Source organism: Polypterus senegalus, chromosome 2, assembly GCF_016835505.1.
Source record: "Polypterus senegalus isolate Bchr_013 chromosome 2, ASM1683550v1, whole genome shotgun sequence".
NCBI lineage: Eukaryota > Metazoa > Chordata > Cladistia > Polypteriformes > Polypteridae > Polypterus > Polypterus senegalus.
In genome coordinates, this window is record NC_053155.1 from 154,455,244 (window position 1) to 154,482,387 (window position 27,144).

At 37.0% G+C, this 27,144-nt stretch overlaps 2 protein-coding genes across 5 annotated transcripts in view; one reads left to right on the forward strand and one right to left on the reverse strand.

Annotated features, from left to right (window-relative positions):
• The window catches only part of cmss1 (cms1 ribosomal small subunit homolog), a 373,767-nt gene that overhangs the window by 191,477 nt on the left and 155,146 nt on the right, over positions 1–27,144 (reverse strand). The window lies entirely within an intron of this gene.
• filip1l (filamin A interacting protein 1-like) overlaps positions 1–27,144 on the forward strand; it is a 292,306-nt gene that overhangs the window by 131,197 nt on the left and 133,965 nt on the right. For all 3 annotated transcript variants that reach the window (XM_039744869.1, XM_039744868.1, XM_039744870.1), the window contains 2 exons: positions 10,995–11,168; positions 18,073–18,251. In XM_039744869.1, the coding sequence (XP_039600803.1) occupies positions 10,995–11,168; positions 18,073–18,251 (353 nt within the window). The remainder of the gene's footprint in view (positions 1–10,994; positions 11,169–18,072; positions 18,252–27,144) is intronic.

Here is a 27,144-nt window from a genome sequence, read left to right on the forward strand (position 1 = left end):
GCGGTTTCCGGAGCTTTGTGATGCGGGCAGTCCTCGCTAGGAGCACAGGTGAGGAGTCGCCCGCATCTGTAATTATTGCCAGGAGTTGCTAATTGCCACACCTGATCCACGACCCCGTAATATATAATGGAAGTTTTGGGGGCGGAGCTTAATAGGGAAGACCTGCGTGAAACACTTGAAAGGATCAAAGGGATGACAAAGGACAGCACAGTTAGTTATGAAAATGAAATCCTTAAAGTGTGGAATTCTCTGCCAAATAATCTTAAGTCAATGAAGGCACTTGAGATTGCTTTCCTTACTTTGTTTGGAACATCTTATGCTTGTGTGCAACTGTTTTCAGCTTTGAATTAAATCAAATCTGACACCAGAAACAGACTAACAGATGACCTGAGTGCTGCATGTGTTGCTCTCAAGCTTACAAAGTATGAGCCAAGGTTAGACAAATTATCAGCATGCATACAACAGCAAAAAGCACATTAATTGTTCAAAAGCATACCGAATGCAAACTTTTACCTTTCAACAAAAAGTTGTTTGTATCATTGAAAGCTCTGTTATTATGTTTTTCTTTTAAGACAAAAGATGTTAATGTATGAGTTGCTTTTCTAAACTAAAAGCTCAGTAGATAGACAGACAGAGCATCAGTATTGGCAGTTCAGTCCAATTTATCATCCAGCTGCACTCCCAGGTATTTATAGGTCTGTACCCTCTGCACACACTCACCTCTGATGATCACAGGGTCCATGAGGGGCCTGGGCCTCCTAAAATCCACCACCAGCTCCTTGGTTATGCTGGTGTTCAGTTTTAGGTGGTATTCAGGTTAAATTGCCATGTTGGCACTTTGCGATAAATAAGTGGGTTTTGGATTGCAGTTTGGGCACTTGGTTTCTAAATGGTTCGCCATCACTGGCCTAGAGGAAGGACACTGTCTATGATTTCCAAAAAGAATTTTAAAGTTTAATTTGTCAGACTACAAGACAGTTTTCCACTTCACTCTCCTTAGTCCATGTTAAATGAGCTTGGGCTCAGAGAAGGCATTGGTGTTTTGAATCATGTCTATATATGGCTTCTTTGCATGGCAGAATTTTAAGTTTCATTTATGGATGCAGCAACAAACTGTTTTCACAGACAATGGTTTAGGAAGTGTTCCTGAGCTCATCCAGTGATTTCCACTACAGAACCATGCGAGTTTTTAATGAGATCATGCGTTTCCGCCTTGTCCCTTGTGTATAGAGATTCTGGATACTCTGAATCTTTTAATGGTGTTATGTAATGAATGAAATTCCCAAATTTTTTTAAATTAAGTTGAGGGATGCTATTCTTAAATTGTAGCAGTATGTGAATTCTTATGTTGCTGTTTTGCATCAAACATCTTCACATCTTTCACAGAGTGATGAACCCCTACCCATTTTTACTTCTGAAAGACTCTGCCTCTCTGGGATGCTCTTTATATACCCAGTCATGTTACTGATCTGTTGCCAATTAACCTAATTAGTTGTCAGATGTTCAATCGGGTGTTTTTTTTTTTTTTTTTAAAGCAATACACACATGCCCCTTTCCAACTGTTTTTATTTACATTTCACACAGCGTTTCAACATTTTTGAAAGCAGGGTTGAAGAAATACATTCTACTTTGAGTGAAATGACAGAACCAAATTAGCTCAAGAATTGGTGATATTATTTTAAATATGTAGATCGTTACAAAAAATGTGCTCATATCAAGCCATGAATCCAGAATCAAAAGACATTGCCATTACAAATATGTTAACATCAAAAATGCTTTGTGATTCAACACTTACTTGCTGGTCATCATTAATGTATACCGAACTTCCACATTCTTGTGTCATTAGCTAAGCAATATAAGGTTTGATATGTTCTTCCACTGTTGCACTCACAGTTCATTTCAAAGTTTATTGTCATGTACACAGTAAGGAAACAATGTTCCCTGTACAATGAAAGTCTTTTTTTGCTGTCCACACCAAATACCAATGGTTAACAAACCAACGTATAAAGATAAATAATGAATAGCAAATAGATAAGTAACAGAGGCAGCATAAAGTATAAAAAAATAGAAGTATGAAGTGTAATGTGCTGGTAGGTGTGTGATAGACAAGTCAAATACAGTTGTGTGAGGTAGATAGAATGAGGTGAACCATGGTTATAAACACCAGTCAGTTATTTAGGAGTTTAATGGCCTTGGGAAAGAAAGAATTCTTGAGCCTGGAAGTCCAGCATTTCATACTTCTATACCTCCGGCCTGAGGGTAGAAGTGTGTACAGTTCATGTTGGGGTGGGTGGGGTCCCTGAGGATTGAGGCAGTTCTCCTTCGGACTCTGCAGTTGTAGATACTCTGCAGAGAGGGCTGTGGGATCCTGGTGATCTTCTCAGCAGTCTTTACCACTCTCTGCTGGCATTTGTGTTCCATAGCAGTAGTGTTGCCATATCACACGGTGATGCAGCTGGTCAACATGATCTCAACAAAGCAGCTGTAAAAGTTGCTAAGGATCTCAATCAACATACCAAACTTCCTCAGCCTCCTCAGAAAGTACAGCTGCTGTTTAGCCCTCTTTACCAGCTGTGTGGTGTTAACTGTCCAAGTGAGATCCTCACTGATGTAGACGCCCAGGTATTTAATGCTGCTCACCCTCTCCACTTCAAGACCCCAGATGAACAGTGGCCGGTGAGGCCTGCTCTCCTTCCTCATGTCCACTATTCTCTCCTTTATCTCGTCTGTGTTGAGGGTGAGGTTGTTACCCTCACACCATGACACCAGTCTGGACACCTCCCTCCTGTAGGATGCCTCATCTCCACCAATGATGCATCCTTTCACTGCGCTGTTGTCTGCGAACTTTAGGATGATGTTATCTTTGTGGGAGACGACACAGTTGAGGGTGAGCAGGGTGTAGAGGATGGGGTGGTAGACGCATCCCTGAGGGGTGCATGTGTTTGTAATAATGGTGGCTGAAATCCTATTGCCAAATCCTGACAGACTGGGGCCAGCCAGTCATCAAGTCTAGGAGCCAGGCCAAGTGCAGACAGTTTATGGGTTAGTTTATGGGGGGATAGCTGTGTTAAAGGTGGAGCTGTTGTCAACAAAGAGTATCCTGATGTAGAAGTCTTTGTTCTCCAGATGGGAGAGGGAAAAATGTAGTGTGGCTGCGATGGCATCTGAGGTAGACCTGTTGGACTGGTAGGCATACTGCAGGGGGTCCATGGTGTCCGGTATGCTGCTCTGAATGTGGGCTGGCACCACTCTCTCAAAGCACTTCATGATGATTGGAGTGAGTGCTACCAGCCTGTAATCATTCAGGCAGGTGGGTGGGCTGTTTTTAGCAAGGGGAACGATTATCGTAGTCTTAAACCAGGACGGAACAATGCTCTGACTGAGGGAAAGGTTGAAGATGGAGGACAGAACATCAGCCAGTTCGTTGGCACATGCTCTGAGAGCCCACCCAGGGATGCTGTCTGATCCTGCCTTACAGGGGTTGATCTTCTTTAGTGCTTTGTGTACCTGGACCTGAAGAGACCGCTGGGGGAGGGGAGCGGGGTTGGGTGGTCCAGGTGTGTGTGTGCCTCCTGCTGCTGGATGTGTCAAAGCGGGTGTAGAAAATGTTGAGATCATCCGACAGACTGTCTGTGGAGCTGATTATGCTGGTAGTGGTCCTGTAGTCTGTCATGAGCAGTATGCCCTGCCACATACTTCCAGAGTCAACAGTAGAATAGAAGCCCTCCAGCTTCTCTCTGTATGCCTCTTGGCTGCTGTGTACTCCATCTCAGTGCCTGATCTAAATGCAAGAGAGCATGTGGCGTACCTGACTGTTTATCCAGGGCTTCTGTTTGGGGAACTTCCTGACTAGCGTTGTGGGCATGATGTTTTCAATACAGGTGCTAATGTACCCAGTCAATTACTCTGCATAGTCTTGTATGCTGATAGATGAGTCTTCCAAAGTGGCTGCAACCCTAAACACATCCGAGTCTGTCTGAGCGAAACAGTCCTGCAGGGTGCTCTCAGTCTCTAGGGTCCAAAGTTTAATTTGCTTAATAATAGGGTTTGTTTCTGCCTTTGTCTGTAGGCTGGGTACAGGAACAGGGTGATGTGGTCTGAGTGTCTGTATGCACCGTGTATGTTGCTGTAAACATGATCCAGTGTGCTCTTCTCACGGGTGCTAATGTTCACATGTTGGTGGTGTTTAGGAAGTACAGTCTGTAAATCGCACTGATTAAAGTCACCAGCTGCAATAAAAACAGCATTGGGATGAGCTGATGACGTCATGGAGTTTGCCGAGCGCTGCCGTTACCTCACGGGGGAATGTAAACAGTGGCCAAAAACACAGCAGAGAAGTCCTTCAGTAGATAATAGGGTCGGCATTTCAGCAGTAAAAATTCCCCATCTTGTGAGCAGTGCTTATAAACAGTCTATATGTCTCCACATCACGAGTTATTAATAAACACATACACACACACCCCTCCACCCCCCCCCCAGCCTTACCGGAGGCTGCAGTGCGGTCTCCTCTGTGCATGGAGTGAGTCTGTAGCCGAACGGTGCATTCTGGGGCTTTGTCCGAAAGCCAGGTCTTGGTAAAAATTTAGAGTGCAGCACTCTCATTTCCTGCTGCACTGTAATCCTGGCTCTTAGCTAATCCAGTTTGTTTTCTAGAGACCGCACGTTGGCTAGCAAGAGGCTGGGTAGTGGTGGTCGGCGAGCACGACTTTCAGCCTAGTGTGGAGCTCTCCCCTCTTCCCTCGCTTGCGTTGCTATCTCCGGAGCACTCTCCTGGGGTCAGCTTGGTCACTTGAGCTTGGTGCTACGGGGTCTTCCTGGGTGTGGTTGTGGTGTTGGCTGCAGGAGTGAACAATGAATTGTAGCTCAGATGGTATAAAACCGGTAAATTCCAGGGGACTATGTGAGTTAGCAATGTCCAGCAATGCCTGTCTGCTGTATGATAGTAGTGCAAAGCATTTGAGCACTGCAGAAAAGGCAAAAAACAAAAACACAAAACACAAAAAAAAAATGGCATGGAGCGGAGCGAGCAAACACGTCTGCCACAGAGGGCGCTATTTTCATACCTATGACTAATTCATTCAACAAGATTTACATGTGAATTAAATTTCCTTTATGAGATATTCATTCATAGTTATCTAAAAAAAATTAATACAACTGGAAACCATTTACGCTTTAGTTTTCTTTTCAGAAATATACTCCACCATTATATTACTGGACAAATCATTTAAAGTTTGCAAATAACACTCATTAGAACATATAATAAAATTGTGCATTTCTATTTTATATTATGTCTTTATTTTTATTTTATTTTTTTTTAACTTTTAATAAGAGGTGAATGCTCCACATGGAATAAGGCCGTCAGTGGAGCCCCTCAGGGATGTCCTTGGACCATTACTTGTTTTGATTTATATTAAATGACATTGATTCTGGTATAGTTAGTAAATGTGAAATTCACAGAAGACACTAAAATTAGAGGGATGGAAGACACTCTGGAGGTAGCAAAAAGACAACTTTCAGAACTGGGTGAACATCAAGAAAATACAGTTTAATGTAGGAAAGTACAATGTGCTACATATGGGCAAAAGGAACGTCAATTGTAAATACAAGATGAGACATTGTTATATAGGAAAAGGATTTAGGCCAATTCCATGTCAAATCAACCAATGGCCCATGCACTTCAGAATCAAAAAATTCTGGAAAAATTACCAGATGTGCCCATGTTAGTCAGGAAACACACTGTAAAATGTTTTTGAATTAAGATCAATACTTTCCAAGATACAGACAATTTACTGAGGAGAGTGGTGTGTCGATTTTATGTGGCCTCGTTTTTTCATCAAATTTCACAAGTCCAGAGCTCAAGAACTAAACCAACCAAGCATGCTAGGACTTTAGATGGTGGTACAATAATTGGCATAGTATGTGATGAAATTAAAACATTTGGTCCAGATGATCCTGCATAGTCAAAGCAGCCCAAAGAAATTGACCAAAATGTGAGTTTTTGGCTTAGCTATGTTTAGGCCTCAGAAACATACATTTGTAACCAACACAGACTTTTGATTTTTTTTTCTTATTCAGATAACTATGCAGACTTTCTGAAATAAAAAAACAAACAGAAAAGTAATTGTATCAGGGTTTGAACAGCAGATCTCTCAAATCCAAAATATCATTTTGGATTTCATTTTCAGAGCACCCTAACGGCATGTTCGAATGTGCAGATCATTTTTAAAATATGTTTCATTTATTTTACATTGTCCCTTCTTCCTCAAAACATAATTTTACATTTCTTATGCAAATCCTCTGTGTTTATTTTCCATCTTAAACATAGGCTGAATGCACCATGTGTCAATAATGGTAATCATTGAGTTTTCAATCAGTAAGTTATTAAAACTGAATTTTTTTCATATCAAATGACAATGTCCTATTTTATGTTAATGAACATAGAATGTGATTATCCATGGCCAAAAGAGTACCTGCTACTCAAGAATATCACTGTTAAATCTCTAGAGAAGACGGCAAACTCAAAGTCAGCCAGGTGTCTGCTAAAGAAAATTAATTGACTTTCTAAATATTCACCACTGAAGCAGCAGCCGAGATCTTGCCCTCTTACGATCACACTCCTAATGGATCAGATACGTCCCACATATAAGACAAATGTCCTGTTGAAGGCTATGCTGGGTGCATGTATGATAAAAAATGTTGGATTGGTGTGATTTGTGACAAGAGTGAAGCTGAATCAGGCCTCCAAACTATCCTGCAGTCTTTCTGTAAGAGCCATTTTCCTAGTTCTATAAAATGTATGAATATTTACTAGATGATAATGCATAAAATATGGGAGGTTCCTATAACCCCCGTGAATAGAATTGAGTTGGTATTTTCCTGTCATTTGAGTAAACAATGTTCTTTAATTAGTGTCTAGCCTCGCCTTGTATAAGGTATAGAGGCATACGGTTTTTTAACCGTGTTCTTGTTTGTGCTTGCGTTCATGCTTGCGCACGTGACCGTGCCTGGGAGCGTGTCAATGTGCCAACGGCCTACGGGCCTTTTGAGTGTGAAGTAACACGTAAAATAAAAGATTTAAGAGTCGAATCGTATGTTTAAAGCATACAGAAGAAGAAATAACCTTTAAGTATAGAAATAACCAAAGTTTCTTAAGAAAAGCTAAGTTTATAGAAGATACATTTTTTCTTTTTTTTGCCTTTATTCAATGTGTGTAACTATTTTTCTTTTTATTCTTGTGTGGATTATTTGTTTTTAACTTTCACTAAATATTTTAAAACAAACTTTTGGACTGAGAGATTTCTTTGACACGCGTCTTACCCGTGCCTGACTTCGCCTTATACATTGGCGGCTACACTTACTATTGGACACCGAGAAACAATATTTGTTGGGTGCCATTATAGTGTGTCACTGCACTGTTTAGTGCACCTACAACAGTCAGCGGGAGGCAATACCATCTTGATCTCAAAGACAAAGATGCTCATTACTCTGCACTTCGATTGAAACAGAAATGAAATGGGTCACATTCCTGCTGCTATACCAAGATGTTCATTTCATTATAACTAGTATTGTATTTAATGATATATCAAGCAGCTGCTGTTCATGTGTTGTGCTTAATGTACCTTTTGGTGATTATTTTTTTTCTATTAATCCAATACATGTTAGTGATGAAGAACCTGATGATTATCATTACTGACAAATGGTGAATTTAATCCATGTTTAGAAGGGAAAAAAAAAAATGAAATGTTTCAAATAAAAGTAAGACTTATTTTTTGAGAAAGAAGAGGCCATGTAGGATACAGGATAAACAATTTTAAAAATATGTCTGGACATTCCCACAGTATATTAATTTGGGCTGAAAATTAGAACCACCCAAAATGATTTTTTCACATTTGTGATGTCTGCTGGTCAAACCCTGATGCAATTTGCTGTTTGTTTATAACCTTTTGAAAAGCACTGTGTAAGTATGCTTTCTGAAAGCCTGAAAATGGCAAAGCCAAAGATGAAAAATATTTTTCTTTTGTATTTTTGATGGTCTGCTCTTACCATGTGGTGTCATCTGGACCAAACATTTTGATTTAATTACGTACTATACCTATAATGGTACCAATATGCAAAATTTGCTAGGTGGTTGAGATATGGTCTTGTGAAATTAATGAAAGAATTTAACACCCCTCTCTTCTCACAAATAAAGATGTATCTTAAAAAGTACTGATCTTACATTATGATAATTTTACAGAACGTCCCCTGCATAATATGGGTACAACTGGTATTTATTTAAGAATATTTGACCTAGGAACATTAGATTTCTTGAAATATGGGTTGAATTGACATGAAATGACCCTTCAGGAGTTTAAGTTGACATTTTCATCAATTAAGCAATGTACAGAAGCAATTAAAAACATTAGGCTATATAATGAAAGCTGTTGAATTATGTCAAGGAATGTTATGCTCAAACTATATAATGTACTAGTAAGACCACAGCTGGCATATTGTGTGCAGTTCTGGTTACCACAATACAAGAAACAGTTAGCAACACTTGAAGTTGTGCAGAGGAGAGAAACCAAGTGCATCCCAGGACTCAAGTACACTTCACCCTCTGACAATTAAACCTGTTCAGTTGCCAGCAGAGGAGACTGGGTGGAGACCTAATCCAGTTATTTAAAATCCTCAAAGGCACTGGTAAAATAGACACAGCAACAGTTTTTTTTTTACTTAAGAGTAAATCGTGTACTTGAGGATAGCACTAAGGGGAACTGCATTTAAAACTGAAGCCAAGAAGCACTTGTTTGTGCAAAAAGTCGTTGGACTCTGGAACAAACTACCAAGACATGTATTCAAAGCAGAAACCCTGAAATCCTTTAAGTAGAATCTGAATGAGATATTGGGACAGCTTAGCTGTTACTAAACAAACAGGCTTGATAGACTGAACAGTCTCCTCTCATTTGTCAAATTTCTTTTGTTCTTATTATGAAACTTTTTACCATGATTTATTTATATATATATATATATATATATATATATATATATATATATATATATATATATATATATATATATATATATATATATATATATATATATATATATATATATATATATAAACGTATTTTGCATGAACTACCTACTATCTGAATGGTTGGAGAATATAAGTTAGACAAATGTTGTAGCTTTTTTTTCCAGACGAGTACTAAACTTCAAGGTGAGGCAACTGAACAGTTTTAGTTTGACTCTTTAAAAGCTGCAAGACTGAACCAGTCAGATTTTCTTAGTCATTTACCTCTGTGTACAGGTAGGGATATTCTGGTAAGAAAAAAAAAGCTTAGCTCTGCTACACTTGTCACTTACTAATTTGAAGTTATAATCTATCTGATTTTATTTTACACACCGAAATCTCTCCACCTGGGTTTGTATTACTACAGTTGACTCCCTGTGTCATTTGTTGTGCAGCAGGGTACATAATCAGGTCTTATGCTGTCACTAATTTAAAAAAAAAGTGACCAATCTATACTTATGCTAACAACAAGACTTAACTTAATTTGCCACTATGCCAATTCTCATTGTAAAAGGAACTGACAATACATTGATTTGCTGGTGCCCCGAATTTTACACGTCACCCCTGATACTCCAAATCTTTTTATAAATTTTGATTGCTCTGTCTTTAATTCTCTACATATTGCACTTCAGGTACCCCAAATTCTGTAAGTAAAACAAAGATGCAAACAAAGTTACACCTGCTGTTTGGGAGTTTTCAGGTTAAATTCAAAGTGGGTACCGATTCTATGAATGTCAACAATAGTATTTTAAACATCACAGAACTTTTCACTTCTAGATTATTCCTATTTATACATCTGATTAACTTGAATGTTTAATAATATATAATAATAATGACGAGGAAATACTGTAAATTACAATGCAACATTTAGTATATTCTGATTCCATTAGGAAAGCATTTAAAGACTCTGTGTCAAAATTTATATATAAAAGAACTACCTCACCAAAAAAACTTGCTGTCTGTAAGTGTTTGATGTGCAATTATAAAATAAATCTAAATTTCTGACAGCGAGATGAGTTCGATAAGTAGTATAAATATCCAAAAACCGTCGTCTTGATTAAGTCGCTTTATGTGCACAGAGATTCCTGCTTTTGTACAAGGCTGTGTTTTTAAGTGTCATCTTTGTTAAAGCAGTTTTCACATGTATCTTTCAGGCAACAATGTACAAGTCATAAGCAAGTCATGCTCTACAGACACATCCGGCGCAAAGAAAAATAATTTTGAGGATGCAAAAAAAAAAAATTAAATCATACAGTAGAAACAAAAAACGTGTGTACATTTTGGTTGGTAATGAATTATTGTTACTATTCTAAGGAAATGTGCAAGCAAAAATCTGTTCTACTATGTACACACATGCCAATAAATTTAAACATGAAGTACAGACATACCTTTTAGAACCTAATATCACAAAAATCAGACAGTGTTCTCATCTCCTGGATAAACTAAACTGTTTGACTTGCTTCCTTGGCTACTTTAGCACAAAAGTTTGTTAGCATTATGTACCAGATTGGCAAGTGAAGGGCAAGCTTCAAGAGCTATCAATAACGGAAGAAAACAGACTGTTCTTTGACAGCTAAAATGTTCCTTTATTTTTTTTTTTATTTATATAAGGGGTCTGCCTCTAGCATTTTAAAGATTAGTTCACCTAAGTATTTATTTCTGTTGACAAGAATACAATTTGACTTCAGTCTGCTTTCATTTTCTTACAGAAAAACTGTGAAAATTACAAAAAAAGAGTTTGCATCTTTATGAGCAAAAGTCATATGTTTCATTCACAATGGCTTGCTACTTTGAAAATGTAACAACATTCTTTTCGTTCTAATAAAATAATGCGGTACCAGAATATTGAAATCATTTAGTATTTGTAGCACCAAGTGTCAAAAAATGGTACCATAACATAACCTAGTATTCATCATACTAAAAATCTATTTATTTTTTGTAGGCACGAGATGAAATTATTACTGTGCTCAAAGCTGAAAAGATTGACCTGGCATTGCTTGAAGCTCGGTATGGTTTTGTTACACCACCAAAGGTACTTCAAGCTCTTCAGAGAGATGCAATTCAGGGGAAAACCATAGAGTGGCAGGAAGACATTTATGAGAAACCAGTGGCTGAGGTAAGTTTAATAATGCTGTTTTTGCTTAAATTTTATAGCTTTTATTAACTAAATAAATGATTATCAAAATATCATGGTAATAAACAGGAAGTGAATCAAAAGTACTAAAGCAGTTTTTCTATTATGTGGACAAATGGATGAATGAATTATTCCAGTCAATTTCTATACAATAACGAAATGTTTTATTCATGGTTAAAGTATCTTCTGTCTACCTGTGGTGTAGTAGTGTAGAATTCTGCCTTAATATAGCTGCTTTATAGTGCCTCATGTGTATACAGTAATCTCTCCTCGATCGCGGGGGTTGCGTTCCAGAACGTTTGTATGGTTATTTTTATATATTTTAAGCCCTTATAAACTCTCCCACACTGTTAACATTATTAGAGCCCCTCTAGACATGAAATAACACCCTTTAGTCAAAAGTTTAAACTGTGCTCCATGACAAGACAGAGATGACAGTTCTTTCTCACAATTAAAAGAATGCAAACATATCTTCTCTTCAAAGAAGCGCCGTCAGGAGCAGAGAATGTCAGTGAGAGAGAGAGAGAGAGAGAGAAGCAAACAATCAAAAAAATCAATACGTGCTGTTGAGCTTTTAAGTATGCGCACCGCGATAAAGCAGCTGCAAAGAAGGGAGCAATGTGAAGGTAGTTTTTCAGCATTTTTTAGAGTAGCGCCCGTATCTTCTAGGCAAACAGCCTCTGTGCAAACAGCCCTCTGCTCACACCCCCTCCGTCAGGCGCAGAGAAAGTCAGAGAGTGAGAGAGAATGAGAAAAGCAAACAATCAAGCACTACTCGGGAAGCACATCGTATATCATTGAGGAGTTTTATTTAATTATTAATATTAATAGTATTAATACATGCTCTGATTGGGTAGCTTCTAAGCCATCCGCCAATATTGTTCCTTGTATGAAATCAACTGGGCAAACAAACTGAGTAAGCATGTACTTTAAATTAAAAGACCCATTGTCCGCAGAAATCCACGAACCAGCGAAAAATCAGTGATATATATTTAGATATGCTTACATTTAAAATCCGCGATGGAGTGAAGCCGCGAAAGTCTAAGCGCGATATAGCGAGGGATCACTGTAGTCTTATCTGCAAGTGGACAAGTACTTTAAGCAAAGAGATATACTAACTTAGCATAAGCAGACCAAACATTTAAGCTACACCTGTTATAATCGCCAAAGCAAATTCCCACTCACCATGCTACTACTATTTGAAAATCTGTTTGAAAATATCTTTTCCTCAGCTGTTAACCCCAGTGGGAATATGGCAATCACCCAAACCAAGTGTTCTTAACAATATACCTTAACCCAATCAAACAATCAAAAGAGACCATATTTGAAAAAGAGTCTTGTTGAAAACACTTATGCAGAAAATTAAGGTGATGGAAGAGGAGTCTGGGCATTGAATTGCTTCAGTTTTGTGTTCAGTCCACAGAGGTCTTTGTCAGTTTCTTTGGGCACTTCTCGTTCTAGGCTCTCCTGTTCTACTCTGCCTACTGGCCTTCCTATCTCTGCCAAGCATGCAGACAAACTTAAAGGCCTAGGGTAGCTTCATACAGAATTAACAATGATTACAATAATAATCAATCAGTGCTTGCCTTTCTCAGTCTTTTTAAGATCCATTCTGATCGTAATGACCCCAGGTCTAATAAGTTATCGATCGGTTTAAGATTCTAAAAGAATGATCTAAAAGATACAAGAGAAGATACAGAAATTACAATCTATAGCAGTTGTTTAAAAATATACAAAGAGTGTGTTTAGCATGGGATTTAAGAGACTAGAGTTAAAAAGTCCAAGGACACTCAGTTCAGATAAAGTCAAAAGGAGAAGGGTTTCTAAGTGCTGGCTGATTACTTAGGTGTCTATTGCTCTTGCAAGTAATTAGTGTTAGCTCACACAATTCACATTCTGAATTCTTTTTTTCAGTCCATTTTCTTATTTTATATATCGATTAAAGGACAGTTGAGTAATGTGACTTTTGAATACTTACCTTCATATAGATTATTTTATACCAATACATATGCTTACAGAAAATGCATTTATATGTGGCCAAGCAATATTAATAGCTTTAGAAATCTTAAATTTCATTCAGAGGAAACACACCCATGCAGAAAGAACTTGAAATTTGAAAAAGAAAAAAGAAAAAAAGCACAATTTAAAAACAGTAGCAGTCTCTGATTGGAAATGAACACAACTTAAAATATATTAGACCACCTTGAGTCAAGACATTTACATTTTTAAAAATTCAGTAACACATTCTCTGATTTACATACAACTTTAAAATGTTATTGCAGCCAGATCTCCATGTCTAAACCCATGCTGTCAATTCCTCAAAGATCTGTAAAACAGAGCTCTCTTTCTGTCTTCTCTTTGTAAATCTTTCATATAATTCTACATTTCAAAGTATAGCAGAAGTTGGTGATTTGAACTGGCTAGATAATTTGGAATGGCTAGATGCTTTTCATTGATTGTCAAAGAGTATTTCAAAGTTCCAAAAGTTATAGCACAAAGATTTATTTAGATTGATCTTCTTTAATATTATGAAAAGCATTTAACAAGGTGGTAATGGATGGGCTTCTTTTCATCAAACTTTAGCCAGGAGAATTAATACTCTTAAAATAAATACCTACTCAAAGCTATATTTTTTTAAAAAGCATCTCTATAATTAGATAATTAAATGCCAGATACAATTACATTTTGTTTGTATGCAATGCAAAAAACACCACATATGGAGTGGCATGGTTTAATCTTTTACTTTTAATAATGGGTTTTGATTATTCATACTTGGAGAATATGGAAAGAATCAGAAGGTGATCAAACATAAATCTGCTTGGTTAGCCATGAAAAGGAAGTCTTAGGTAAATTCCTCTCTGTATGCTTTGCTTAACGCTAGAATTACTAGAGCCTACGAGAAAACTCGCAAATCCGGCCCACCTTAAATCCTTTCGTACCTCTCCATCAGCGTCTTTTGTCCTGTAAACGTGCCAATTAAGACAAGCAGCCTGCTATTCCATCCCCCCCACTGACTTAGAACGTGCACAAACTTCTCCCAGATCATGCCTTGTTTGATTATCTGGGAGTAAACTGCTGGAGTTTCAGAGTGGAAATAATAGATCGTTATTTGGAACACATGGATTTCATGTGTGTTTCATTTCTACAGTAATCTGTGTAAACACACTGTTAAAACAGAAACTTTTTCATATTTTAGTAATAAATGTCACAAAATGTAGGCATAAACTATAGAATGTGTGAAGCCTGAAGTCCAAAGATCAAATAGACACTTTCACAAAAGGTTCAAGGACAATACAACAGCTTCTGTGGCGAAGCAGTAAGATTTGCTGACTTGTAATCAAGAGGCCACCGGTTCGATCCCCACTGCCTCCTATATTTGCCGTTTTCAGTAGTGAGCTACTCTTATTGTTAATATTATACAGTACACACATACATTTGGTTTGCGTCTGTAACAGACTGTGTACATTTATAGTACTGTACTTGTAAAAGTTACCATTTAAAAAAAAAAAATATGAAAAAACATTTTTATTCTCTCACTCACGATCACGATACATACTACCGCCCCTCCACCCAGGGATCTGACGCTGTTAGTTTTTATTTGAAACTGGGAACAACAGCAGATGTGAGTGGTGTTTTGAGGCAATGGAACTGGACATTCTCTGTGCCTGTGGGCACTACTGCTATGCAAGCGTTGTACTGTTTATACTTATGAGTGCACTTTACTTAACTATGGAAGATTACACCAGGTAGCAGTGTAAGATATCATCACCATGAGAACAGGTTTGGCTTTGCTGTGTTGTGAATTACCTGAAACACCCATTAAATTCCCAGAACACCTTGCCACAATATCTCTGAAAAGGATGGCTGTTTAATGATTAAATCCGTCAAACCAGGGATGTGCCCATTCCAGATAGCATTGGGCACGAGGCAGAAGTAATCCCTGGATAGGGCATCAGCTTATCACAAGGTGGATACAAGCAATAACATATATTAGCGTCATTTTAGCATCACCAAATCCCCAAACCTGCATATCTTTGGAAGGAAACCGGAGCACACTGTGGAAACCCACCAGGAAAACATGCAAACTCCAGGCAGGGAACACCAGGGACATGACTCCCTGCAAGACAGCAGCGGTACCGCTCTGCCACCGTGTCGTCCCCACATGTGTAATTATTAACAGTATTCATTATTTAAATGACGTTAACTGTAAATTATAATAGATAGATAGATAGATAGATAGATAGATAGATAGATAGATAGATAGATAGATAGATAGATAGATAGATAGATAGATAGATAGATAGATACTTTATTAATCCCAAGGGGAAATTCACATATATAGTTTATTGCATTTCATCATGATAGTGATATCAAGTATATACCTAAAGGATTCTAAATGTGCAGAGAGCTGGAATATCATAAATTTAATGTGTTCTGTGTGGTGATTGCAGCTTGCTGCTGTCAATTTAGGAGCAAGCTCCAGAAGAATGTAGCGATTAACAAGTGAGTCAGTTTTAAGATGATGTTTACGAAGGTTTACTTCAATGATAAAATAAACTGAGATGAAAGTGGACATTTCAAGACTTAAGCCAAAATTTCTAATTTAATCACAAAATACACCTTTTCACTGTGTCTCATGAATGCATTTGTTTGTCGGCATTTTGCTTTACCACATCGAACCATTCATCAAACATCGAAGCTGGTGCATTGATCCTGTAACATCGACAAAGTGGCTTTCTGTCACACGTAAGCACGTAGCACCTCCGTTATTGTTCCCCTCATCACATAGGATCTCATCAAGAATCTCACCTGGACACGGTGGGTCAATAGGTAGATCACCTCGAAATAGGTCAGTAAACTGATTCCCAATATTTAAAAATGTTCTTCTGTCAAATAATCAAAGTGGTGGTAGTTTGTGAAAGTGATGTAACGAAGATAAGCAAATGCACAATCTTAACAGAGACCCCCGGACATGAGCCAAACTCAGCGTCGCCATTTTTGATCTAGTTGTACATATCTGAATTAGTCTATTTCTCATGTGGCTTTCTGTGTTCAGACCCTGTGCTTTTTTCTTTTTATTATAATTTTCACTCTTTTTTACCTGTCTTATTCTTGTCATTTCTTTATTTTTCCAACCCTATCACACTTATAGGTAAACCTCTAGATTGCCATAATGTGTTTCCTCTTCCAAAACCAAAGTTTGTCCTTTTTGGTAGACTGTTGGAATGCCAACTCTCACCTTTGTGTTGATTTCTTAGCTCAGACTAATATATGAATTACCTTGTCTTAAGACTGTGATACATGCCCCCTTTCCTTTTACAGATATCTGGATCTGATAATCGTAGTGGTTCTAGTTCTATTCACAAAGCCAAACTGCTTTGCCCAGAGATACAATCAGAAACATGACTAGAAGGGTTTCTCGCAGTTATTTGACAACACTTGTTAATTGGAAACAGAAGGCAATTTCTAAAAAATGTAGGGCAAGTGTATCTGCATGTGACAAATGTTGAAATCCATAGGTTTGCTCTTTTATATGTTTTTAATTTTTTTCTCTCTTGGTCTCTTTTTTTAATCATTCAATTACATATGAATAGGAAGTTCATTTCTTTTACAGTTTAATTTAAAACACCAATGTGCATTGCAGAGCAGCAACAAATGTAAAAGTTTGGTTTAAAAAAAAAAAAAGATTAGAGGGAGACAAAGTTAAAATAAACAATGTAATAAAGATGAATGTAATAAATGATGGACAAAACAATATGATTACAATAAATTTAAAGTAAAACAGTCAGTCAGTGTGTAGTTGTGATCATAATGGGGCCAGCTAGTACAACCTACAATGCCTGACCACACTGTAGACAATGGCTACTGACAAATACTACAACAGCAGAAAGTAGCACAATGTTGATTGTCTACATGCAGCATTTGAGGAATCAGTATAAGCTTAAATGGGGAAGAAAGATTGCCAGGTTTGAGAAGGAAATTAAACATTGTGAGGGAAATTAATGCAATGATGGTCTGGAGAAAGTTATTTTCTAATGGGAGGAATAGCAGCATCTGTATTAGTACACAACATGATGATCTGCATAAAGGCACACCAAATCAAAAGCCTCAGTCACACTGAGATACTGTATAGACACTGCTTTTTGAAGAGAAAATATTGAGAAGGTATCACACCTATAATGTTTTAAAAAATATAAAATCTCCACATCTAGTAGCCACTGTTATTTCTTTCCCAAAATAAAGATGTACACCATTCCGCTCCAAACATGTAATTAAAATAGAGCTTGAGATATATAGGAAGGAACTGACCAAAAATAAGAGAGTTTAAAGGCAACATAAGTGGGATTTGGAACATACAACAAGGAAAAACAGTAAGCTCTGAAAATAGATGATGCAGTGGGCGATTATGGATTGCAAGTTAAAGTCTGTATTTGTATTATTCCTTGATAAACGAAAACTACAGTCTACACATTATTAGAAAAATTACATGCATAAAAAATATTAAAATTATAATTGATCTAAATAAAAAGATGTTTTACTGCGTTCAGTGGATAGTATTGGCATGTTTCTGCATCAGTCTGCTCACAGATATACTGTATGTTTTTTTTTTTTTACCTTACTAAAGCAAGAAATCAAATTATTGGTTACTGTTTACAATGGGCATATAGCTTGACAGAATGCTAAAAAGGGCTGAAATTCTGGTAACGCAAAAGCTTTATAAATAGCCTATGAATTCTACAATAAATTCATCTATTGTGCATCTAAGAAATGTAGTTGAACACAAAATATGTGTTTATTTTTTGTTGAAGTAAGGGGGAAGGATGCCAGTATTGTTTATTTAAATGCAGGTATACTTTAATTCCACTCTTTTTTTCCAATTCTGTAGCTGGACAAGGTAGCAGAAAAACAAAAAGACACACATCGCCGCATGCTGGACCAGCTGCTACTAGTTGAAAAGTCTCACAGACAAACCATCTATGAGCTGGAGGATGAGAAAAAGAAGCACTCAGAGTATATGAAGAAGAGCGATGAATTCACTAATCTTCTAGAGCAGGAGCGTGAAAGGTAAACAGACTTGTTTACTAATTAAACTGTCCTAGGACATTTTTAAAAATGCAATACAGCAGATTGCACTGTGAGAACTTTCTATCTACTGTCATTAACTGCCTAACATTGAATACTGAGATTCATATACACTCAACATTTTACACTTCCAGAGTGAATGATATTGCTATTAAATATACAGTAAGATGATTAACATACTTAAAAAGTTAATTTAATAACTTTTATTGTATGTTTTTTACCTTGTATACAACAGTTTATTTTCATAACTTCATTGTCCACAAAGCAAGGAATCTTAATGAGAGCTTTATACTTACAACAGACATTGAACTTAACATACAGTGGTGTGAAAAACTATTTGCCCCCTTCCTGATTTCTTATTCTTTTGCATGTTTGTCACACAAAATGTTTCTGATCATCAAACACATTTAACCATTAGTCAAATATAACACAAGTAAACACAAAATGCAGTTTTAAATGATGGTTTTTATTATTTAGGGAGAAAAAAAAAATCCAATCCTACATGGCCCTGTGTGAAAAAGTAATTGCCCCCTGAACCTAATAACTGATTGGGCCACCCTTAGCAGCAATAACTGCAATCAAGCGTTTGCAATAACTTGCAATGAGTCTTTTACAGCGCTCTGGAGGAATTTTGGCCCACTCATCTTTGCAGAATTGTTGTAATTCAGCTTTATTTGAGGGTTTTCTAGCATGAACCGCCTTTTTAAGGTCATGCCATAGCATCTCAATTGGATTCAGGTCAGGACTTTGACTAGGCCACTCCAAAGTCTTCATTTTGTTTTTCTTCAGCCATTCAGAGGTGGATTTGCTGGTGTGTTTTGGGTCATTGTCCTATTGCAGCACCCAAGATCGTTTCAGCTTGAGTTGACAAACAGATGGCCGGACATTCTCCTTCAGGACTTTTTGGTAGACAGTAGAATTCATGGTTCCATCTATCCCAGCAAGCCTTCCAGGTCCTGAAGCAGCAAAACAACCCCAGACCATCACACTACCACCACCATATTTTACTGTTGGTATAATGTTCTTTTTCTGAAATGCTGTGTTCCTTTTACGCCAGATGTAACAGGACATTTGCCTTCCAAAAGTTCAACTTTTGTCTCATCAGTCCACAAGGTATTTTCCCAAAAGTCTTGGCAATCATTGACATGTTTCTTAGCAAAATTGAGACGAGCCCTAATGTTCTTTTTGCTTAACAGTGGTTTGTGTCTTGGAAATCTGCCATGCAGGTCATTTTTGCCCAGTCTCTTTCTTATGGTGGAGTCGTGAACACTGACCTTAATTGAGGCAAGTGAGGCCTGCAGTTCTTTAGACGTTGTCCTGGGGTCTTTGTGACCTCTCGGATAAGTCGTCTCTGCGCTCTTGGGGTAATTTTGGTCGGCCGGCCATTCCTGAGAAGGTTCACCACTGTTCCATGTTTTTGCCATTTGTGGATAATGGCTCTCACTGTGGTTCGCTGGAGTCCCAAAGCTTTAGAAATGGCTTTATAACCTTTACCAGACTGATAGATCTCAATTACTTCTGTTCTCATTTGTTCCTGAATTTCTTTGGATCTTGGCATGATGTCTAGCTTTTGAGGTGCTTTTGGTCAACTTCTCTGTGTTAGGCAGCTCCTATTTAAGTGATTCTTGATTGAAACAGGTGTGGCACACCACAGTTAGGTTATTTTTTAACAAGGGGGCAATTACTTCTTCACACAGGGCCATGTAGGTTTGGATTTTTTTTCTCCCTAAATAATAAAAACCATCATTTTAAAAACTGCATTTTGTGTTTAGTTGTGTTATATTTGACTAATGGTTAAATGTGTTTGATGATCAGAAACATTTTGTGTGACAAACATGCAAAAGAAATAGAAATCAGGAAGGGGGCAAATAGTTTTTCACACCACTGTACATGGTGAGTAACCTATACTATTCACTCTCTGTGGTTACATCATCATGGGTGAGTGGTGCTGCCAAAAAGTGTTACATTCCAGCTATTCAGGCTTTCACTGCAACAATCTGGTTTCACTTATAAGCACACACAACCCAGCCTAACTTTATAAATCTTGAAACCAACCTTAAATCCAAATATTCCTATGAACTATTTACAGTAACAACATTCAATATGGTTGTGCACCACTGGGGCCCATCACACACAATGCAGTGTGAACAAACGACATATGTAATCACCTTTATTGCCGATTTGTTATTTATCAACCAACTGGTAGAACTCGTGACCTATCTACTTTTTTTTTTAATCCTCCTTCATGATCCAAATAAATACAATTTTTGAAATATACACCAAATAAATAAAATTACATACAGTATACAGTATGAAGATTATTTACTATTTATAGTAGCTTTTCAAGTTAGAACTATGTAGGCGCTAAATAGAGAAACAGCTTCACTGTTTTAAAAACTGTCTACTGGAAGCAATAAACTGTAGTTTCTGGAGCATAGGTTAGTGAAGAGCTGATCAGCTTTTTTATTGTCACCACTTTGACCTAACTACAACCTGACTCGAAATGCAAAGGCATACACAACCAGTGTTAAAATGCTGTGTGAGCATTTATGTATCTACAGGTATCCTAACTGAAATCTGATTATTATTTATGTTATTTCTCCACTATGCTCAGTGATTTGTTTTTAAATTGATCTTTAAGTTATGCACTTCAAACATTATTAAAAATAAAAAAAAAATAAAATCAGGTGATTGGAATGAAGCACTTTCTGAAAGCACCGGAAGATTCAGATCTGCTGGCATATTCTTTGTCTGCAAAAAATGAGGCAAGTTTACTATGAAATCCTCAATCCAACTCATGTTTTTGAGTCTGACAAATACTTACTCATAAGTCAAATATATTAAAGTAATAAATGAAAATCATCCCGTATCAGCGGGAAATTTCATATTTATTAGACCTGGTTAAAAATTAACAATAAATAAATAAACTGCTGTAATATAAATGTGAAGACAAAGTCTTCCAGATGCTATAAAAGATTTACAATTTTATAGAAAAGTAGCATCATGATGGACTTTTTTGAAACCATTTTAAAGGGAAGTAACTGCTTGATAGACTTTTTTGAAACCAATGTGGAGCTTCTGATTCTTGGAATGAGACTATACTTAGTATGCATCCATCATTTTTTTTATGAACCTGCAGTTTAAACCATCATATTTTAGAATACTCATGATTAAGTTCCGCCAGCTAGCCAATCACTTTGCCAGTTATGTAAGACACAGGAACCTCCAAAGGAACATGGCAAAGCTAAATTCTAGAATGCATGGTATGTGAACAAGTGTGTAAATATTTTTTTACATTTATATTTACTTATTTGGTTGAAGCTTTTATTCAAAGTGACTTACAATATTTGAGATACACCTGGTTAATTTATTTTGTTTTTCAATTGGAGCAAAGGCAGGTGATGTGACTCACTCATGGTCGCAGTGTCAGCAGTGAGATATGTGCCCACAACCGTATTTTTTGAAGTCTGAAGCCTTAACCATTACGACACTACCTATGAATTGTGTTACCTACTGCACTTTTACAACATTTAGGGGGATATGTGCTCCTGTGACACTATTTATATATTAAGAAGTACTGGTTTGATATCTAAGTTAGAAAGAAGAATAAAAACACACAGTGAAATGTAAGTTTAAGTTTTACCCATAAAGACCTGCCCATGTACTATACTTACTACATATTATTTCTATGTGCTGTGCCTAGTTGTCTTCCATTTAAGCCATAGATGAAGATCGATCCAATATCCCACAAATTTCTACCAAGGTATAGCCAATTTTATGGGACAGAAATACATGTTCTCACTTTCATTAACCTCTTTACATTGTATGTAAGGAACAGAATACAAATGAAAAATAAAAATAAAATCACTGCTATATATTTCACCAAACATAGTAACTCAAAAACTGTGAAACTAGAAATTCAAAATGATTATCTGCAAAATAAAAATTAACATCAAGTAATCAAATGTAGCTATTTTTTATGTAAAAAAAAAAAAAATCATTGCTGAATTCTAACAATAAGGCAATATGGTATTTGTATCACTGGATTTTAAATGGCTCTCTGTATGTCTGTTCTGGACTGCTCTGAATTCCATGCTGAGCTTCTATGTTCATTTTGTGTTTCAATGGATTGGCTCCAGGTATTCCTGCCAGCTTCAGTGTTGACATCAAACTATGCTGCCATGAAGACATGTGGGCTTGCTACTCTGTATAACCACAACATGGAACATTATTAGAAGCAGTTTGAAAAATTGATGGATGAATAAGACTATAGATAAACAGTGGAGATTTATGCCCCAAAAAAAGTATATTAGCTAGTGTCTGCACACCTAACTCATAAATGAAGCCATAAAGGAAACATGTATGAGAGAGAAAACACTGTACAAGAGTAATTTTGGTACAATTTATACTGTTCAGTTTATCACCACAGTAAAATATCATATGAGCCGAAATATATCCAGCTGCTTACTAATGAGAAATAGTTGATTTAAATATGGTCGTTCTTTCTTATTATTCAAATGAATAACTCCAAGAAGTGCCAAGTTAAGAAATCAAAGAACACTTTGAAAAAACCATGTTGACTAAAACAAAACAGAACCATCAAGCCTGCTGCTGGCAAATGTTTGGTTAGAGTGTTGTGTGACATAAAATATTCCTTTATAAGGTGATTCTGCAAAATGCATTTGAGTTTTCCTTTGCCAAAAACATAAGTAAAGCATGCCAATCTCTTACGAAGTGTTCATTATTACTATTATAGCTGCTCACTCTCGGGTGGTTAACCTAGTAACATGGTAGCGACTGCTCCACAAAATAGTTGTGCCCACAGAAAATAAAATGGGGTTGAAAAAGACACACAAATAATAATTTAAATAAATTTCAACTAGGAATTCTGTTACCAAAATTGTAATCTATATATTCCAAAACCTAAAATACAGTAAATCTGAAAAGGTCCACCCAGTTATCATAAGAAAGCCAAAAAAAAGGGTTAGAAATTAAACTAAATCATAACATACACAGGGGAGAACAAACTATGTAAATGCATTATAATTAATATTAATGTGATCCATCAATAAGTGGACAAAAAGCTCATAATGAGAGCCCCATATAGGTTTGGGCACATATGGCTTCGCAAGCTAAATGAAAAAAAATAGTCATGATGGGAAGAGCCCATGCAGATTTATGAAAAGGAAAGAGCAGAGTGAAAGACAAAAAAAGTTGTGAAAATCCAGGCTTTCGGCATAACTAGGGTCAGATTATGATCAGTTTTTTTCTTTTGCACACCAGTGTCGTCCACGACAACTCTAAAGATATAGAAGTACAAGGAGTGTGCGATGGTTGACGATTTCTGAAACTTGATGGTTGTTTTGATGAATGACATAATGAAAATACTGTGGCTTTGAGGTTATTTTAACATGTCCTAAAGATTACTACACTCTGCACAATGACAGCTGTAGTGTGCATTAATAATATAATAAAAATAGAGCATCATTAAGCTCAGGCACTGTCCTTAATAAAGTATCTATCTATCTATCTTATATAGGATGCAAATGAACTGTAGAAAGGAGCTCCTCTTCAGTCTCTCTGAGTTGGTTTTCAAGCAATGTTAGCATTTCCCTAACCATAACATGGAGAAGAGGCTTTTGTTGGGCTTGCTGGTATCTCTTGACAATTTTCTTTCCTCTGGTCTGAAATTGCTTAATATAGATGTCCTGGAAGTTAGAGGGTTCACACCCAGTGACCAGTGCACAACTCTTTACAGAGACTTATGGTCCTACTGCATGCAGTTTCTAAACCAGGCAGTAAATAATTCCTTGTACAGATACTTTCAATAGTGGATATGTAGAAATCCTTCAATATCTGGGAGGACAGCCTAAAATCTCTGAGGCATCTGAGGTAATAAAGACATTGCTGTGCATTCTTCATTAAACTGTTAATTTGCTTGGACCAGGTCAGATATTTTGTGATATGAACACCAAGGAATCTGAAAATGCCAACCCTCCCTGTCTGACTGTTATTTATGATGTGCCTCTGCTGTTTTCTCGCAAGTCCTCAATCAATGAATAATTTACCAGATCTTTAAAAACAGATCAGTTCTGACATCTTATAGCAATTATTAAAAATTAAATGTTTTTTTCTAACTTAAAGGTCAGTAAAATCTCAATTTTCTAAATATGTTAATCGAAATTATACAATTAGCTAAATTATATTACACAGATCAGTCTCTATTTTATTTATTGTGGCTAGTGAATGTAATTCTAAAAATTCTTCTTATCATGAAGGATAATACACACAGCTCTATAAATACAGTGGTACCTCGGTATACCCCCCTAATTCGTTCCAGGTCCTTGGAAATTTTTCCCGTAAAAAGTAATGGAAAAATGATTAATCCGTTCCCATGGGAAAAAAAAAAAAATCCTATTGTTATTGGCATATTACACATTGATGGGTTTGTATAAAATTTAAACACTGCTTAATACTAAAATATATAAATACAAAAGCTATTAGATGAAATAAATGATAATGTAACCTCACTTTACTTTTTAATAACGTCTTTGTTTTTCAAAATCGTAGATACCTTCGTCCGTTGGTAATGTTACCGATGAGCTCAGCAGTGAGGCACAACAAAGCACGGGATGGTGAAAAACTGCAAAGTGCTTTTATTAAAACAATCAACAAAACAAGGTGTTCAAATTAAAGTGCAGTGTCCAAAGTTCCAATAAATAAATACATAAAATCAGAAGTGAAACGTGGAAGTTAAAAAACAATACACAAAAAAGTCTTCTTAAAAACAATGAGGTTGAAATACAGCAGGAAGCATTCTTTAAAAAAAAAAACACACAACAAGAAGCCCGGTGCCTTTTTACCTGGCGGGCCCCTCTGCTTCCCCCTCTGGGCTTCTCAACAGGGGAGTTGCCCTACTTGCAGCTGACCTTCACTCTGTCTACTTCGACTGTTCAGTTCACCTCTCCGATCCCTGGCTCCGGTAGGCTCCTCCTGACAGCGACTTGGGATCCACAGCGACTTCCTTCCAGTCAATCCTGCTCCATGATCACTCAGCAGGAGTAACCACTACTACTATTCCCCGGGTGTTTGCCCAACACCCAGGCTCCCTGTTCAGCTGCAATGCAAGCCTGCCTCTGCTCTCACGCTCTCTCTTCTTCCTCCTTTCTCCTGCAACCTCCCATCCATCCGTCCTTTCTTTCTTTTTCCTCCCCTTCTAGACAACTCGCGCTTCTGTTTATTAAGAGGTCATGGCAGCTGAAATCAGCAGCCCCAGGAACAATCACGAATGCGGATGGTCTCTTACCTGTGCACTTGGGTGAGAAACACCCACATTGCGAATCGCCCTGATGCAGAGCCACCACGCCCCTTCACCAAGCCGCGAACGCGGTGATTATTTATTTTAAAACTGGCCTTTGACAGGAGCTGTGGACCTGCTATACCACACACATGAAAATTCACAGAGAGTTATAGCACAGGTTGTTCACTGAATGCTAGCCACTGACGCTCGGGGGCAGTTGTGGCTTTGTCTCGAGAGAAGTAAACAAGGGTAGCATGCGAGTCATATTCCAAACAAAGGTCGTATACCAAGCAAAATTTTTCGCATCCAAACAGTATGTATACCAAGTTGGACTTATTCTAAAGCGGACGTATACCGAGGTACCACTGTAAGTTACTGTCTAAACCAACACTGGTAAACCCCAAAAAGGATTTTTGGCCACACCGAAAAAGCACACAAAAAATTAAAATGGAACAAAAATTTGAAAATTGATTATGAAAAAATGAACCAAAAAAGAAGTTTTTTTTCTTATTTTGCAATTAAATATCTTTACAAAAATGTACATGGTATCAAATTAACTGAACAGATTTTAATTGTCACAATTCAAGAAGAAAAAATGTAAACCATTTAGGACAGTGACTAATATTTCTTTTTATAGTATTTATTACAGAATTTCTTCAACTGCACATTCATTATAAATACAATCAGAAATGTGTCCATATGGAGTATATTGTTCCAAAACAAACAAAAATCCCTTAAAGTCCCAAAACCCCTCACGAGTCATTAAAAATGCATAAGATAACACTGTTATTGAAACAAGCCTCATGAAGTCATTTTTCTAATGTACAGAAGCAGCAGGTTTCAATTTTGTGCTGCCTAATCTATTGTTGTAAGATGCATTAAAGCTGAATGTAATCATTTCCTTTCTGGATTCTGTCACACAGCAGTTTAAGTTACATATTCTACAATAAAAATTTGGGATGGATATCAGAACATCATATACAGCATGATGCTGGTTTTGGCCATAAGCTCTTGGTATAGCAGGGACCTACCACAGTTAGGTCAAAGTGTTCAGAAACCCAGGGTCAAGCAGACAGCTTCGATTAAGTTTGCTTTAGCAGTGTTACTGAAGCATACAAAGATGCAGACTAGCCACACAATGAGACTGATTACTTCACAATACTTTGTATACAATGCAGTTTTTGGATGAGAAGGATGCTAACTCTCACCAGATGTTAAAAAGGATACAAAAATAACCATACTCCAGAGTGCATGTATAAAGTGCCTTCATTTTTTGTATTTGTGGCCAATTTTCCTGTTTTATCCCATGCCCAGGTCTCCACAAATACCACTGCTAATAGAGCTGTCCCAGGCAAAATCACATTTGAAATAAAGTTGTACATATTTCTGGGAGTTTTCAAATGTATCATACTTTGATGAACTGAAGAAAAGAAAAATGTGTGCTTACTGTGTTTTTCTAAAGCCAAAATAAAAAAAAAACTGAGTGGATAAAATACAGTTTACATTTCTTTTTGCAAAATGATTTGTTTTATAAGCAGCAAAATGCAGCTTTGTTAAACACAAAAATGCCATGGT